The 16,659-nt window shown below is 44.4% G+C and overlaps 1 protein-coding gene across 4 annotated transcripts in view; it reads left to right on the top strand.

Annotated features, from left to right (window-relative positions):
- LOC119166654 (leucine-rich melanocyte differentiation-associated protein) overlaps positions 1-16,659 on the top strand; it is a 135,108-nt gene that overhangs the window by 41,122 nt on the left and 77,327 nt on the right. For 3 of the 4 annotated variants that reach the window (XM_037417977.2, XM_075883333.1, XM_075883335.1), the window contains exon 3: positions 3,839-4,180. In XM_037417977.2, coding sequence (XP_037273874.1) covers positions 3,839-4,142 — 304 coding nt within the window. In that variant the 3' untranslated portion in view covers positions 4,143-4,180. The remainder of the gene's footprint in view (positions 1-3,838; positions 4,181-16,659) is intronic. The other variant, XM_075883334.1, reaches the window with a different exon arrangement.

Genomic DNA, 16,659 nt, shown 5'->3' with positions numbered 1-16,659 from the left:
TGTCATTTAGCTCAGATAAGATGAGCTCATGAGTGATAGTGTCAAATACACTTTTCAAATCAAGAGCTATGAGGAGATGTTCTGCACCAACCGTGGTATTGCAGAGTACCTCTTCCCGTAATAGAAGGAAGACATCCTGCGTTGACAAATGTTGGTGAAATTCAAACATGCTAGTTGAAAAAGTTTCCGATCTTCAATGTAAGTCGTGAGACGTATGTGAATCACCTTTTTGAATAATTTGCTAAGACAGGATGTTAACGATATTGGTCTTAGATTTTGTAGGTCGGCTATTTTTTCTGGCTTTAGAATTAGAATAATTTTGGCTTCCTTTCAATGTTGTTGAACCACGCCCTTCTCCCATACCTGTTCATTAAAATACTGATTAAGCTGTTCCAGGTGTTCATCGCTCAGATCTTGAATCATCACGTTTGTTAGCTGGTTAGGTCCAGGGGCAGTATTGTGCTTTGTTGCTTGTGCGGCCGTGAATAGTTCTGCCTTGGTGATCGGTGCGTAGAGCACTGCATTTTTCTGGCCTTGGTATGCTAAAGTGCACGGGGTGTGGTGATCGCGCCTATGTACTTGTCTCGGAGCTTAGTGAGGAGGGCATCATCTGTTCCTGGAAATTCCCTGGTGAGCTTCTTGAGAGTTCGGCTTGCTGCCGTTTTGGTTTTACCAGATTTCATTATGCTGCGAAGTATTGCCCATGCCTTGGAGGTGTGTAAGGTTTCTCGGAGTGAGTCACAAAAATTTGCCCAGCTCACAGTCTTCAACTGCTGCGCGTAAGCGTTTGCCTGCTCAGATATCTCAGCGATTCTATGGCGCAATTTTCTATTGAGCCCCTGTTGTTTCTATCGCTTGGTCAACCCTCTCCTAGATTCCCACATATGCATCAAATGGCTATCGACTACCGGGATTTCTGCTGTGAGGGCCACCCACTTAGAAGTTGCTTTGTGAGCCTCTCATATGTGGGTTGCCCAATCTTCAGCGTTATTCGCTAAAATTTCGGGCAGTGGGCCTTTACGATAAGTTACGCAATCTATTAATACAACATGGCCATGAGATTGTCGAATTTTGGTAGAGGCTATCGACCCGCTCAAGATATAATGGTCACTGCCGAGATTCTCTTCTAGGTTGCTGCAAAACACCTCAACAACATTTATGAATGCAAGATCAAGAAATGTGCCTGCGCCGACGCTGTTACCCAATCTTGTCGGGTGTTGCGGGAGTACGAGAAGTTGGAGCTCATGAGCATCAAGAACTCGCTCGAGTTCCCGGCCTTTCGGGGTATCTGTTCGGTACCCCCTGGTAGTGTGAGGGGCATTGAAGTCCCCGAGAAGCAGTAGTCGATCCTAGATGCTGGAATTACTCTTGGCATACTGAATGAGTGCGTCAAAATCGGCCCTCTTTTCTTTAGGGGAGCTATACACGTTCGTGATTATGGTTTTGCATTTGCTACGCTTGTGCGGTAATATACTTATGATTTCGTGGTTAATGCTGCTAGTTACCAGATAATCTATACTAGTCACTATTTCCTTAAGAACCAACGTGGCGACTTTAGGGTAGTCTGGATTTGATATCGTGTAGTAGCCACTCCATTTGACTGACTTATTACCAATCTCTTGTAGACAAATGACATCAGGTTTGACTGGCGCCGTCTTAAGAAATTGTTATAGAGGGGTTGCCCGTTTGTGGAAGGTGCGGCAATTTCATTGCCAAATTTCGAGATATTCAGTGTGCGTTCGTGTTTTACTTGCCATGGATAGTGCTATCGCTGCCCGAGGCTGGGAGTCGTTTCGAACGACGTATAGACGAAGCACTCGGGCTGCTTCTAGGTCGTTTAAGAACAGCTGGCGATCAATCTATCGCCTTATGCTGGCGATAGATTCATCAGCATAACTTTTTAGGTTCTGGAATTCGGCAAACATTTGCTGCTGAAAGCTTTGCATGCTTTTCAGTTGCTGCATTACTTGTTGTAATGTACCTTTCATAGAATTTGGCTCTATCATAAACATGGCCAGTTGTACCGGTTGCTTTAGAAATTGTTTTTTGACTCGATTCCTTACCGCGGTTAGCTCCAAGGCTTTTTCAGACACTTCTCTGTTCATATTCCACTCTGTACACAGGAAAACTCCCTGTCCAGAAAGAACTCAGTCGTCCACACTATGAAAAAGTCAGGAAAGCCCATCTTTTTCATCCTTTCTAGTAAAATAGCGTATTTGACACTATCGTAGGCTTAGATATCTAATGTAAGTAATGCTGCATACTGTTTCTGTCACCGTGCTAGCTTGATTCTGCTCTCCAAATAAACGTGTGCACACCAGATAGACATTTCAGTTCTAAAACCATTTATACAGAGACTTAATCATCTATTAACAGTAAAAAATTTGAGTGTGTAATCTTAGTCAATTTTACAAAATTCAGTGTTAACGAAGTCGATCAAATTTTGTCCAGTGCAGACCTTTTGCTCTTATCTTTAAGCAGATGGATAAATTTCACTACTTTCCACACTGAAGAGCTCCAAGAGTGTTTTACAGAATAATTTACGGTATCCAATAACACACTGGGAGCAATATCCAAGAAGATTTTCAGCATCTTCATAGTGATACCATCAGGGCCTCGTGCTGCCGCTGGTACACATGCTGCGACTGAAGAGAGGTTCGACAATGACATGTCATCAGAATTTTCGAGTGTTTTGTCTCACAGGACTTGAAGGAATGCAGGTGTAAAACCTAGCCTCCAAACTTTTGGCAATTACACCTAGTGAGTCAGTAAAAGGGAGTACTTGACCCTGCTCTTTCTCCTCTTCTTCTCCTCCCTTTCATTTGTACATCATTCGTACGCCTAAGTAAGCTGCCATAAGCTCTGGCTATGTCGAGAGTTACTAACGCAGCTTAATGTCTTCCTTTCCTTACAAGCTGTATTCAACTTTTTAAATTAGCGTGGGCCTACCAAATGGAGCATTTGCTATGAAAACCTGTTTGGTTTAGTTTAGATTATTTGCCATGCAGACGTTTATTCGGTCATTTAGGACCATCTTTATGATTTAGACCAATTTTAGATGTTAGTAAGATGAGTCTGATATTTTCTATGTTAAAACCAGGTCCTTGCTTTTTTAGTAATGAAATTTACTTTGCTATTTTTCAGTCATGTGGTATCCAAGCATTGTTTAAAGAGTAGTTTATAAGATTACATTATCTGCTTCGTCTATCTCGTCTTTAACGTTCCCTAGCACACGCCCATGCCCGAGCGTCGCTACATGTATATTACATGGTGGTAGAATTTGTAAATATTTCTTCGAAATAATAAAAAAATGTTTAGCATTCTAGGCCTCAGTTGAAAATTGTTGCCTTGCTATTTGAAAACTATTCGAATAGTATGCGATTCATATTCGTAATCTATTTGTATTTGGTTCCATCTGGAACTTCATTATTCTCACTTCCGTTCTTCACAGAACCAACTGCAATATAAAAATGAAAATTCAGACTTGGCTGTTAAAGCAGAAAGAAAAATGCACACGCTGTGATTACGCCAAGACGGCTTGTAGCGTTTGTTACAAAGGTGACGTTTCAAAACTCTATGGTGCTTTATCTGTGGTAGTGATGTCAAAGGAATCCTAGTTTTCTGGGCATTATGATGCACAGTAATATGCATGTCTATGTATTGGCTTCGAGAAATGAAAATGTACACTCTGCCCTCTATCCCATTCCCCTTCTTCCGGCTTGTGTGGAAAATTTTGACTTCAGATATATGAACCAACTAGTTTGCAATGAAGTATTGCTTCAATAATAAATCCTTTATTAAATGCTTTGTTAAAGGAACGATGATGGTTGTTTCACAGATATCGGTACTACGTGATTCACAAGCTCCGGCAACTCAAGTTCTTGGACTCTCGTGCTGTGACCAGCGTCGAAAGGGCCGAGGCAATGCGCGTGGGCGCCTTCATGCGGGTCGCGCGACCACCGCTGCACTTCGCAGGGTTGGCGCCATGGGCCGACTCCGACGACGAAAGGGATGCTTACACGCCGCTGCCCCTCACACCGGGCGTCGGCCATCAGCACAAGACCGTCTACGGAATGCTCAAGTACAAGTACACTGGCAAGCACTCCGAGGGGAACCGCTTCATTCGCAACGATGAGCTCTGATGCAGCTGAACTGGCGAAGAGCTGCACATCGGAGGCAGGTCAGCTTCATGCGCTTGTCTTTCTGTGTTGTCAAGACCACATCAAGTGGCCCAAAGAGTGTGAACGGTTGCAGGACTGCGATATGTGAAATTTTTGGCGATTTTTTACAATCCTGTAGTAGTGGCACGCGATACCAGAATTTGGTACTCGGTGAACATTTCGCCTGGAGGCGTCAATAATAGGTAGAATCATAGACTGTGGCCAGTGTCATATCTGTTTCTAAAGGAAATGTTCGCAAGCTAAAGGCGTGACTTATCGGATTTGTTGGCTTGGTACAGTTTACTGTAGAAGAAATATGGGAGTGCGGGCCTGTGAGTGCTAACTACTGGTGATATTTTGAAATGCGGTGCATGCACACAGTTTAATCAAGGTGGTGCGTGCCCTGCGTCGTATCTGCCCATGCATTCAGCATGCGTTACCGCTCTTATCGTTTCCACTGATACTAAGTTTTTATTAGGCCGATATTTCGTGGTTGCGAGCTTAGCTGCATCACACTTCAATTCTTATCTGTTCTCAAAAGGTTGCAGCAAGCAGTATGTGAAAATGCCAGGAACTGCAGCAATAAATAATACCATACATCTTTTTTTTATGCTTGCTGGAAATCCACAGAGAAGCTAGCAGACAGAGTGACAGCTAGATAAATTACACCACAAAAATATGAAAGCGCTCTCTAACGCTTGAATGTCTACGGCGGCTGCATTTCTGATGGAAGCGGAAATGTTGCAGGCCCGTGTGCTCATATTTAGGCGCACGTTAAAGAACCCCAGGTGGTCGAAATTTCTGGAGCCTTCCACTACGGCGTCCCTCATAATCATATGGTCGTTTTGGGACGTTAAACCCCACATATCAATCAGTCAACGCTTGAATATGCACAGAAGAAGTAGCAGACGAAAACGAAACTGTGCACGTCGCCCTAACCATTCTATGCCCATGCGCCGCATTTACAAATTTCGCCACCAGTTAGCGCCGCGCGCCTCCGGCCTAGAGTTATTGTATATGCTTCTTACGGGAGCAGAGTAGCACATAGGTCCGCCATCTTGCCTAGTTAGCAACCACAGTTGTTAGTGAATCGATACAGAGAGAACACAATTTGGAGATTAAACGACAATGAAGGACAGTATCGAGAGCTTCGGCGAAGTTGAAAAAGAGGCAATCGATTAGATCGTTACTGTTTATATTAAAGTGAAGGTCAGTGGCGAATTCGAATAACTGAGTGTCACATGAATAGCTTTTTCTGAAGCCATGCTGATTAGGGGGAAAAAGTTATTCGATTTAAGGTGATCATGAATATTTGAAGCTATATTGTATTCAATTAGTTCGCAGGATATGCATGTAAGTGAAATGGGTTGGTAATTACAGGGTGAGTGCTGTCGCCACCCTCTAATACAGGGACTACCTTGCCAATCTTCCAGTCTTTAGGTAACTCACTGGATGACAGAGATTGGTTAAAAGTGCACGTGCCAACTTTAGGGAGGTTTACAGTAACTCTAAATGCGAGGTTTAACATAATTAACTGCTTCGAAACAACAAAAACAACAACAATAATACCTCCATGGTGCACAGCTAACTGTAGCACGTTTTTCAATGTATTTGATCACAGAGCTAATCCTGTTCGCGGCAAGAGGAGTTTAAAATTTTAGTTTGAATTTCTAACGAGGCATTAGGAGTTTCTTTCTGGGAGACCCATAGGCATATCTGCCGGAATGGCAAGGGGGGCACAAGCTCCCCCTTCACAAAAAGTTGGGAGCTCAGTAACGTATGCTGTCGAGCTAGTTGGTGTGCAACTGTGCAGAACATCGTTGGCGCAAACTTAAAAGACGTCGAAAGAAGAGACTTGGAAAAGCGCACACTCGTAACTGACTTTTATTGAACTGAAGCTCGTCTTATAAAACCCTCACGCATGCGTACAACCACAAGAAGAGACCAACCAACTATAATCACAATCTATCAGATAGAAAATCAAACTCATTATCATACATTGACAGAGATGTAACACTGATACATTGTTCGCCAAATTGTCTAATAAATATCGCCTCTGCCAGTTCACGTGCCACTTTGTCTTTGCTTCTTAGCAATGTTCTCGTATGGTGCAGTAGCGGTTCACATGAGCATTCCTTACAATTATGCGGCAAATGCGAACCCGTGCCATTTCTAATTGACAGTGCATGTTTCCTTAAGCGATCGTTTATACAACGACCCGACTGGCCAATGTACACCTTGCCACAATTGAGCAGGATCAAGTAGACAATGCCTACCAAACAATTCAAAAACTTCCTTTCGTGCTTCTTTAAACAATGAGCACTTGGTACGCCACACGAACGAGCACAAATGCGCGAAAGCCTCTGAGGTGCCGAGAACACCACAGGGACCTCAAAACGAGAGGTGACGTGCTTCAATGAATGAGCCACTCTATGCACATACGGAATGACAACAGGTCGCTTCTTCTGTGTTTTTTCCGTTGTGCCAGAATCGTGGGTGGCGTTATGTTGATTTTTTTTAACTAAAGCTTCGCACACTGTCGTTAACACCAACAAAGGAAAACCCGCAAACACGAGCCTGGTTATTTGCTCCCTGAAACTTTCATCATGAACGGGCTGGCAAGACCTAGTTAGAGCCAACTGAAAGCTCGTACTAGCAATGGCCCTTTTTACTACTTTAGAATGAGCGAAATGATACGGCAAAAAAGCCATCTGAGCACGAGAATGATACATCGAACACACATGGTTTTTGTCAAGCCTGAGTTGATCTAAAAACTGCAATTCATCATTGACATGAAGCTCATGTGTAAACTTGAGCCCTTGTCCAAATGCTCTAAACTTATATAAAACAAAAGTGACACATGCAGAGTAGTGCTCATTTGACTCCTTTTTCAAAAGAACAAAAAAATCGTCGACGTATCTAAAAACGCGTAACACCTCGTCTCTAAACAAAACAGAGTCAAGATGTCGGTCAATCTGAGCGAGGAAGATATTACACAGCACAGGCGCTACACCCGAATCAATACAAATACCTTCATATTTGCAAGGTGTTTCAGCGCGCGAACAAAGGAAAAAAGGACAGGGTAGACAGAAAGAGCGCTGACTTCCAACTAACTTTATTTCGCAGAGTGGCAAGAATTTATACGTCTAAAAAGGAAGATTACACAGCATAAATGTAAAAAACAAGCCCAATCTACACACCAGTAACAGCACGTGTGACAGGTCCTCTAATGCCTCAAAGCCCAGCCAGGTAATCGCGTTCAGCCTGGGATAAAGCAACCGATGAAGTGCTTACGCATTTATTTCCTAGCACGTGTATTCTTTCTGCTTCGATAATTTCTCGGGTAAGTTGCTCCCTGTGCCTTGCCAATATAGAGCACTGATCAAAGAGGGGGGTGCACCCACAATCTCGGCAATGAATGCCAAGATGCCCTTGTACCACATTGTGCACATTGTTTCTGTGTTCTCGCAGGCGGTCGTTTATGCACCTGCCGGTTTGGCCGACATAGACGCACCCACACGTCAGTGGAATTAAGTATACGACTCCCACTGCGCATGGGACGTAGCATGTCCTGTGCGCGACAGAGCACGTGGCAGAAGTTGCGCGAGGTGTATTTACACGTTTGCAAAGCTTCTGCAATTTTTCAGGTGCTGAAAAAACAACAAGAACGTTGGCGTCTCGAGCAATCTTTTTCAGCCTGTGTGAGATGTCGTGCACGTACGGTAGTACGACAGGCCGGCTCTTACTGACGCTGTTGCGCTTATCTGGTTTGTTGCCTCGCTTCACGACAGTGACCAGCTTTTCCGCCACTGAAACTAGAACGTGTGCGGGGTAACCGGCTTTGCTGAGGCGCTCCACTTGTAGAGCAAAGCTGCGGTGTACCATGTGGGGGCAAGACTTCTTTAAGGCGTTGGCAAGGCAGAGGTTAGCAATGCCCCGCTTGACCAATTTTGAGTGAGCTGAGTACACCGCAGCTTTGGTGAGCTGGGTACACCGCAGCTTTGCTCTACAAGTGGAGCGCCTCAGCAAAGCCGGTTACCCCGCACACGTTCTAGTTTGTCAGCTCACTCAAAATTGGTCAAGCGGGGCATTGCTAACCTCTGCCTTGCCAACGCCTTAAAGAAGTCCTGCCCCCACATGGTACACCGCAGCTTTGCTCTACAAGTGGAGCGCCTCAGCAAAGCCGGTTACCCCGCACACGTTCTAGTTTCAGTGGCGGAAAAGCTGGTCACTGTCGTGAAGCGAGGCAACAAACCAGATAAGCGCAACAGCGTCAGTAAGAGCCGGCCTGTCGTACTACCGTACGTGCACGACATCTCACACAGGCTGAAAAAGATTGCTCGAGACGCCAACGTTCTTGTTGTTTTTTCAGCACCTGAAAAATTGCAGAAGCTTTGCAAACGTGTAAATACACCTCGCGCAACTTCTGCCGCGTGCTCTGTCGCGCACAGGACATGCTACGTCCCATGCGCAGTGGGAGTCGTATACTTAATTCCACTGACGTGTGGGTGCGTCTATGTCGGCCAAACCGGCAGGTGCATAAACGACCGCCTGTGAGAACACAGAAACAATGTGCACAATGTGGTACAAGGGCATCTTGGCATTCATTGCCGAGATTGTGGGTGCACCCCCCTCTTTGATCAGTGCTCTATATTGGCAAGGCACAGGGAGCAACTTACCCGAGAAATTATCGAAGCAGAAAGAATACACGTGCTAGGAAATAAATGCGTAAGCACTTCATCGGTTGCTTTATCCCAGGCTGAACGCGATTACCTGGCTGGGCTTTGAGGCATTAGAGGACCTGTCACACGTGCTGTTACTGGTGTGTAGATTGGGCTTGTTTTTTACATTTATGCTCTGTAATCTTCCTTTTTAGACGTATAAATTCTTGCCACTCTGCGAAATAAAGTTAGTTGGAAGTCAGCGCTCTTTCTGTCTACCCTGTCCTTTTTTCCTTTGTTCGTGCACTGAAACACCTTGCAAATATGAATACGCACCAACTAGCCCAAGCTTCCACTCTTGTGAGTGACAAATACCTTCCTTTTGTACAAACAACTTGTCTTCAAATGAAATAAACGTTGCTCCAAGATAAAATTCTAAGAGGGCTAAAAACCTCTCTACCAAAACTCCGGCATGGTTCATAAAGGACACAGACCCATTGTTTTCTATGCACGACTGCACGCACCCGAGTAACTCCCTGTGTGATACAGAATAAAAGAGATCCTCGACATCGACAGAGAAAAAATGTCCTACAGAGCTACTGTCCTGAAGATACTCAATTATGTCACAGGAATTCTTGACAGCGAATGGGTCGTCTAACAAAAGAGTGTTAAATTGTTTCAACAAGTAACGACTCGCCATTACCTGCCACATACTATTTTTGCTGACAATGGTCCTAAAAGGCATATCTGGTTTGTGAGTTTTCGCACTAAAAAATACATACAGCTTGTCTCCCTTGCACTCACTAATGCTCTTTGCCAGCCTTGTCAGTCCGTGCTCATTACACAAGGCAACAGCCTTGGACTTTACCTTGGGGGCAGAAACCCGCACTTCCTTGAAGTTCTTCTGTATGGCGTCAGCGGCCTTTACTTCGAAGATCCCTTTCTTCATGAGCACAAAACCACCTTATTTGTCCGACACTAGCACACACAAATCATTCTTCTCGAGAAAGCACACCACCCCATCTATGGGGTCACGCCCATTACGTCTTCCTTTGGGAACAGTCCTTAGCAAGCTATTGGCTCCATCCAGAACGCACCTCTCCTGGTCTTCAGCCTCAGCCCTGCTGGATATGTGTCTGTTCAAGGAAAGTAGCTCATGCGCAGGAATAGTAGGCTGAAAGCTATATTTCGGACCATTGTTCAGTTCGTGCGTCACCTCCTCTGGTACTTGCACGTCGCCACCACTTGTAATCCTTCTGTTCGGTTGTCCCTCTTTCTACGCCTGGGAAGCACCTGAAGACACCGTTGTCACTGGTATTCTGTTGTTTGAGCAGCCAAACAACCCTTAGGCCTTACGCGTTGAAGTTCCAGCTGCGCGGCACCGGCCTGTTTCTTGCTAAAGCAGCATACTTTCATCCAGTCAGACATCAACCTAACTTGCCGCCAAAATTCGGAGTGCAAAATCTAGGATACGCGCTTCGCATGTCCCACCGAAGGTATGATGTGCCCAAACAGGTTCACGACTTCCACGGGAAGAAAGCCGTTGTTCAGGCCCTGTCGTTTTGAGGTCCCTGTCGTGTTCTCGGCACCTCGGAGGCTTTCGCGCATTTGTGCTCATTCGCGTGGCTTACCAAGTGCTCATTGTTTAAAGAAGCACGAAAGGAAGTTTTTGAATTGTTTGATAGGCATTGTCTACTTGATCCTGCTCAGTTGTGGCAAGGTGTACATTGGCCAGTCGGGCCGTTGTATAAACGGTTGCTTAAGGGAACATACACTGTCAATGAGAAATGGCACGGGTTCGCATTTGCCGCATCATTGTAAGGAATGCTCGTGTGAACCGCCACTGCACCATACGAGAATATTGCTAAGAAGCATAGACAAAGTGGCACGTGAATTCGCAGAAGTGATGTTTATTAGACAATTTGGCGAACAATGTATCAGTGTTCCATCTCTGTCAATGTATGATAATGAATATGATTTTCTATCTGATAGATTGTGATTATAGTTAGTTGGTCTCTCCTTGTGGTTGTACGCATGTGTGAGGGTTTTATAAGACGAGCTTCGGTTTATTAAAAGTCAGTTGCGAGTGTGCGCCTACTTGAATTACATTTAGAAGGAGATGCCCTCTGGCTTTTTGACGTCATGTAACCTGCAGGCAATTTTGTGACACAAAAAAATTTTTAAATTCCCAAGAACATATGGCAAACATGCCATATTAAAAATAGGAAACTATTTTATTCTCTTAATTTCTACTTGGTCGTGCATGAGTGGTCATTAGGCAATGGATTATTTTCGCATTGTTAGTTGCCTCGGGTAACAAGCTGGTGCTGTGTGCATGACAAAGACTCTTTAAACTAATCATATACAGCTAACGACCATTTAGAAAGGAAGCAACAAGGGATAGTTTAAAGTTGTAATCGCCCACATTTTATTCTTTTAAAGGAAAATTTTGTTTAGCACATTTGTATTGGCTTATTTATCTAGATGTCTGGGAGCCTCTTATGAAATGGTAATACAAATACTATGATTGTAAGCAATGTAGTACGCCCCAAATGCCACAATTTATACATTTTTAAAGAAAGGGGTTGAGAAGTTCATAGTATAGTGAAGAAGAAAGACGTTGATACCATCGGCTCAACTATCATCAACACAAGAAAAAGGCACGAGATCGGCGATTGAGCACCATCATCTGGGTTCACCTGCATTCCTTTCGAGCTACCACCTGCTTGCTTAGTTCCTTCAATAAACCCCCTTACATTTGGTGGAGGTGCTGGGTAACTACATCACCTACACCCTGGAACTCCGATCCTGCACCCTGCCGTCGACCATGCAAGTTGACGCTGCCCAACAGACAGCACCTCCCGCGGCCGCTACTTGCCCCGGCCCGGTTCACAAGCGAGACCCCTCGATCTTTTCGGGTGCCGGAGACCAGGACGTCGAGGACTGGCTGTCGTCCTACGAAAAAGTCAGTGGCCCAAACTGGTGGGATGACGCTGCTAAGTTGAGCACCGTCAATTTTTATTTGGCTAATGTGGCGAAACTGTGGTACACAAATCAGGAATGAGAGTTCGAAAACTGGGCCACTTTCAAGCAGGCAATATCCTCGGTTTTCGGTCGTTCTGCCGTGCGGAAGTTGCGCGCCGAACAATGCCTGCGCTCACAGGCACAAGAACCTGGCGAAACGTTTACCGCCTATATCGAAGACATACTCAATCTCTCCAGGCGCGTCGATGCTGCAATGAGCGAAAGTGCCAAGATCCAGCACATTATAAAAGGTGTCTATGACGATGTATTTCAAATGCTCCTTGTGAAGTCTCCTGGCATTGTGTCTGAAGTGGTAACTCTGTGCCAGAGCTATGACGAATTGCGACGTCAACGAGCTGTCACTTGTCGTCCGCTTCAGCCTAACCAATAACTTGCTGAACTATACGTCTTGCCTGACCACTCTCGCCTTCTAGCACAAATGAAAGACTTTGCGCGTGAGGAGGTCACACGTCGGCTTTCCCTCCTGCCTTTTCTTCAGCACCAAGAGCTCCCGCAGCAGCAGCAAGTGCGACCACCGACCTCGTAAGCTTCCATGCTCCGACATGTGCTTCAGGACCAAATTGCCAAGGCTATGCCAGTGCCCTTTCAGCAGCAAGTTGTCGCCGTGCCGCTTACTTATTCTGACGCAGTAAAGAGGCAGCAGCCAACACAGCCCTCGCGGTTTAATGGACTGCCCCATGTTCCCACTCCTACCCAGTCTTCCGTCGCATGGGCTCCTCCCCTCGCTACCGCAGCCTCGACACAGCCGTATGCCGTGGTGCCGTGGTGCACCTCGCTGCAAATGCCTGTTGAATGCCGATAGCCGGCCGATCTGTTTTGAATGTGGCGGCCCTGGCCATATCTGCGAATACTGCCGTCGTCGCGTGCCCTGCTACATAGACGCCTGATCACAGAGCAACTACATGGACCGACCCCGTTTCGGTTATGAAAGTTCGGATCATCAGTCAAGGACGTCTTCCCGTGATTGTCGGGCAACTTCATCTCGTCGCTCACCTTCACCCAATCTTTACTCCTTGTCACCCGTGCATCCACGACAGGCCCCTCAAATGGAGGGAAACTAGCCGTCGCAGTTCAGGAGGCAAAAACTGCGCTACGGAAACGTTCAAGTCCTCGCACTTTGCCATCAAATATCGTCAGAATTTTTGTAGACGGCGCCCATGCATACGCTCTTGTAGATACCGGTGCCACTGTGTCTGTTATAGATGCCAAACTTCGCCGCAAGCTCCGAAAGGTGACCACACCGCTTGATATGATGTCCTTACGTGCAGCAAATGGAGAACCTGTTCGACCTACAGCCTGCACTGCCCGATTCACAATTGCGAAGGACCACTACATTGTTGAGTTTTTCGTCCTTTTCTCCTGCTCTCATGTCATCATACTTGGCTGGGATTTGCTATCGCGTCATCACGCCGTTATAGATTGTGCGCGTTGATACCATCAGCTCAACTATCATCAACACAAGAAAAAGACACGAGATCGGCGATCGAGCACAGTCATCTGGGTCCACCTGTGTTCCTTTTGAGCTACCACCCACTTGCCCAGTTCCTTCAATAAACCCCCTTTACAATAATAACTTAATAACAGTAATATAACAATAGTAATATTATTAATAATTGTACGCTCCAGAAACAGTCTTCAGACTATTAGCAAACAAGGCAAATGATAATACACACAAGCCTGAATATATGCAAAAAAGTGTAATACTTATGAAAAAAATATAACAGCGATCATTTGTTGGAAAAACATGGTTGGCCCCTCTGTCATGGATATCGGCCTATAACATAAAAGTAAAATGCTTCTTTGCACGGGAAGTTAAATATTTACTGCACATTAATAAAGGAAGGTTTGCTTAACGTATTTTGTTGGTGTTTGGCAGCTATTGCCCCATTCAACATGGACGTATCCTCGTTGACGCTTGGTACATCTATGATGAATTTATTAAAGAAACTATTTTGGTATCTGTAGGTATTAAACGCCAAATCATAATCGGAGAAAAGGGTGTAATAGCAAGATGAGCGTTGCATATTGGATGCCGAAATTGGGCTAGGGACACCATTCCTCGACCTGTTAATGTGTTATTGAACTTCGTGGTATCTAAGAAAGTGCGTCCTGTCACCTCTGGATATGCAAATTCGTATAGAAGTGTTAGGGCGTCCATGAAATTCTTTTTTTGATATAAATATATATATTCCTCTGACGAGTGAGGTACCGAAATTGGGCTAGGGACACCATTCCTCGACCTGTTAATGTATTATTGAACTTCGTGGTATCTAAGAAAGTGCGTCCTGTCACCTCTGGATATGCAAATTCGTATAGAAGTGTTAGGGCGTCCATGAAATTCTTCTTTTGATATAAATATATATATTCCTCTGACGAGTGAGGTAGGTTTGCGCCCCCACTCGCAAAAGAGCTGGTACGCCACTGGAGAGACCCGTAAGTTTACGTAAAGTAATAGTGGTTCTTATACATTGCACTGGCTTGCACTTTAATGTTAGTGGGTTATGTGTTTATAGAGCACACCGATGACTGTCTATGACGAAGTAGAAACAGCAATTTATGTTAATGAATGCTACGAAATTCTCGTTGAAGCAATACTTTTTTGCAGACTAGTTGGTTCATACTTGAAAAATTGAATTGCTGCACAAACTTGAAGAAAAAAACGAGAGAGACAGGAAAGAGTGCAGTCACACTGCACTCTTTCCGAGAGAGACAGGCTGCACTATTTCCTGTCTCTCTCGTTTTTTTCTTCAAGTTTGTGCAGCAATTCAATTTTTCAAGAAATTCTCGTAATCTTTTTCTAGAGAAGGGAAGAACGTGTAGCTAAGAAAGATACTAACAAGCAGAAAAACTGAATAATTCTTGATCATTGCATTATTGTGTGTCTCATAAACGCTTTATATATGTGAACATGGCTGTATCTCTTCATGAAAGTGGGCTTTGCAGCCTGTTCTGACATATGTGCAATTCCAGGACAACTTTATTGCCGGACATTGTGATTCACATTGAGCTTGGTCTACAGTTATATACCAAATCAACAAAGAAAGAGCGCAATGCCACGGCTTCGTCGTTCATGTAGATTAAAAGGTGACAAAGCAGAACGATTCCCGAACAGCACCCCTTCTCTATCTGTTGCATTGAACTGCTTGTGTCCTCAAATGCCGCTTCGCGTTTTCCATGAATAAATGTGGTTAGTGGGGAAGTTATTAACAGTACACAAGTTATTCACAAAAATGAGAGAGACAGGATGGGTGTTAGTGAACGCCTTGTGAGGTCATTGTTTTGTGCTGAATATTTCTGATACCTATGCACCATATTGCCAAATTTCAGGTTCTATTTAAACATAGCGTCGACAGAGACCATCAAATTTTGTCATGTCCTTTGCTACATATTTAAACAGCGGCTACATTATTTAGGGTACCTTGAAAGTTGTGGCAGACAGGTTTTACGAAGGAAGGAGTAGAAACACAGTGTTTATGCCGTTCGTGATGGTTCGTGATGGTATCATCACGCGCAAAAACGAATTTCTTCAAGCTTCAATGTGGTAAAAAAAATCTGTTACATCTCGGAAATTAGAAGGGCTTTTAAACTTTAATTATATCTTCGAATTTTATGAGTCACCGTATGAGATATTTTTATCCCCCCCCCCCCCCCCGCCACATATTCAACTTTTTTTTTCGTGGCTTCACACTAACATGATTTAGAAACTAAGCGCTGCTGCTATATAAAAACCTGTCGTGGTGTTTCTCAAGGCTTAGCATTGTGTAATATTTGGGGCAGCAATCTCAGCCGCGAGTGTTTTAAGTTGGCTTGGCGACGGGATTAATGCTCTAGCGGTGGTCATACTTGTACACGCCAGAACAGATCTCGCCAGAGTTGATTAGTACCATAATTTTCAATAGAGAAAGGTTTATTTTAATGGAAATAGCTCGACACAGTTCCAAGGTCTGATAGGCCAGGTTCAAGCATATTACACTGACTTTTCGTACGTGTGCTAAGATATACTAAAGCCAAAGAATAACATTTCTATTTAACCTTTGAACATCTGAACACACGCACACGCACACACACACACACACACACACACACACACACACACACACACACACACACACACACACACACACACACACACACACACACACACACACATGGGACAGAATATTCGGTTTATACACCTAACTCGGCTTGTATGCGAGTGTACAATATGTATAATTTATATGCCCAAACGTCTAAGGCACTCCAAAGTGTTCTCTAGTGACGAAGGTGCAACACAGGCAAACGTGCAGGCTAATGACAATCTTAGAAAGGCCTACTAAAGTGCTCATCATGTAACTTAGGCTCATAAATAAAAAGATGGTGGTCATAAACCTGAAGCAATGTAATGAGAAATGCAGTGTGGGCAGCTGTAGTGAGCAGAAGCTTTATTTTTCAGCACTGTGGCAAACAGCGCACGAATAAGGAACATAAAGCTGAAAAAGCAGGACAAGAAATGCACAGAAGGCAGAAACATGGGTGGGTGTGTTATCACGTAAAAGTACGAGCAATGTACATAGTAACAAAAAATGAAAGAAACATTGTGCAAGCAATGTCTCATGACGCAAACAGACACATTACATAGCCGAATACTATTGATTATCTTTTTCAATTGACACAAAAATTATTCTTCGCATTGCATGTCACATTGTATGCGCCATATGTTACCTCAAATTTGCTAGAATTGCCTCATGCAAATTTGCTGCATTGTCGTTCACAACTTTCCTATCTGCTAACCACGTCTGCAAGTGAAAGGTGCC

This window comes from Rhipicephalus microplus, unplaced genomic scaffold (genome assembly GCF_043290135.1).
Source record: "Rhipicephalus microplus isolate Deutch F79 unplaced genomic scaffold, USDA_Rmic scaffold_16, whole genome shotgun sequence".
Lineage (NCBI taxonomy): Eukaryota > Metazoa > Arthropoda > Arachnida > Ixodida > Ixodidae > Rhipicephalus > Rhipicephalus microplus.
The sequence above is the reverse complement of the archived record's forward strand: the minus strand, read 5'-3'. Positions and strand labels throughout refer to the sequence as shown.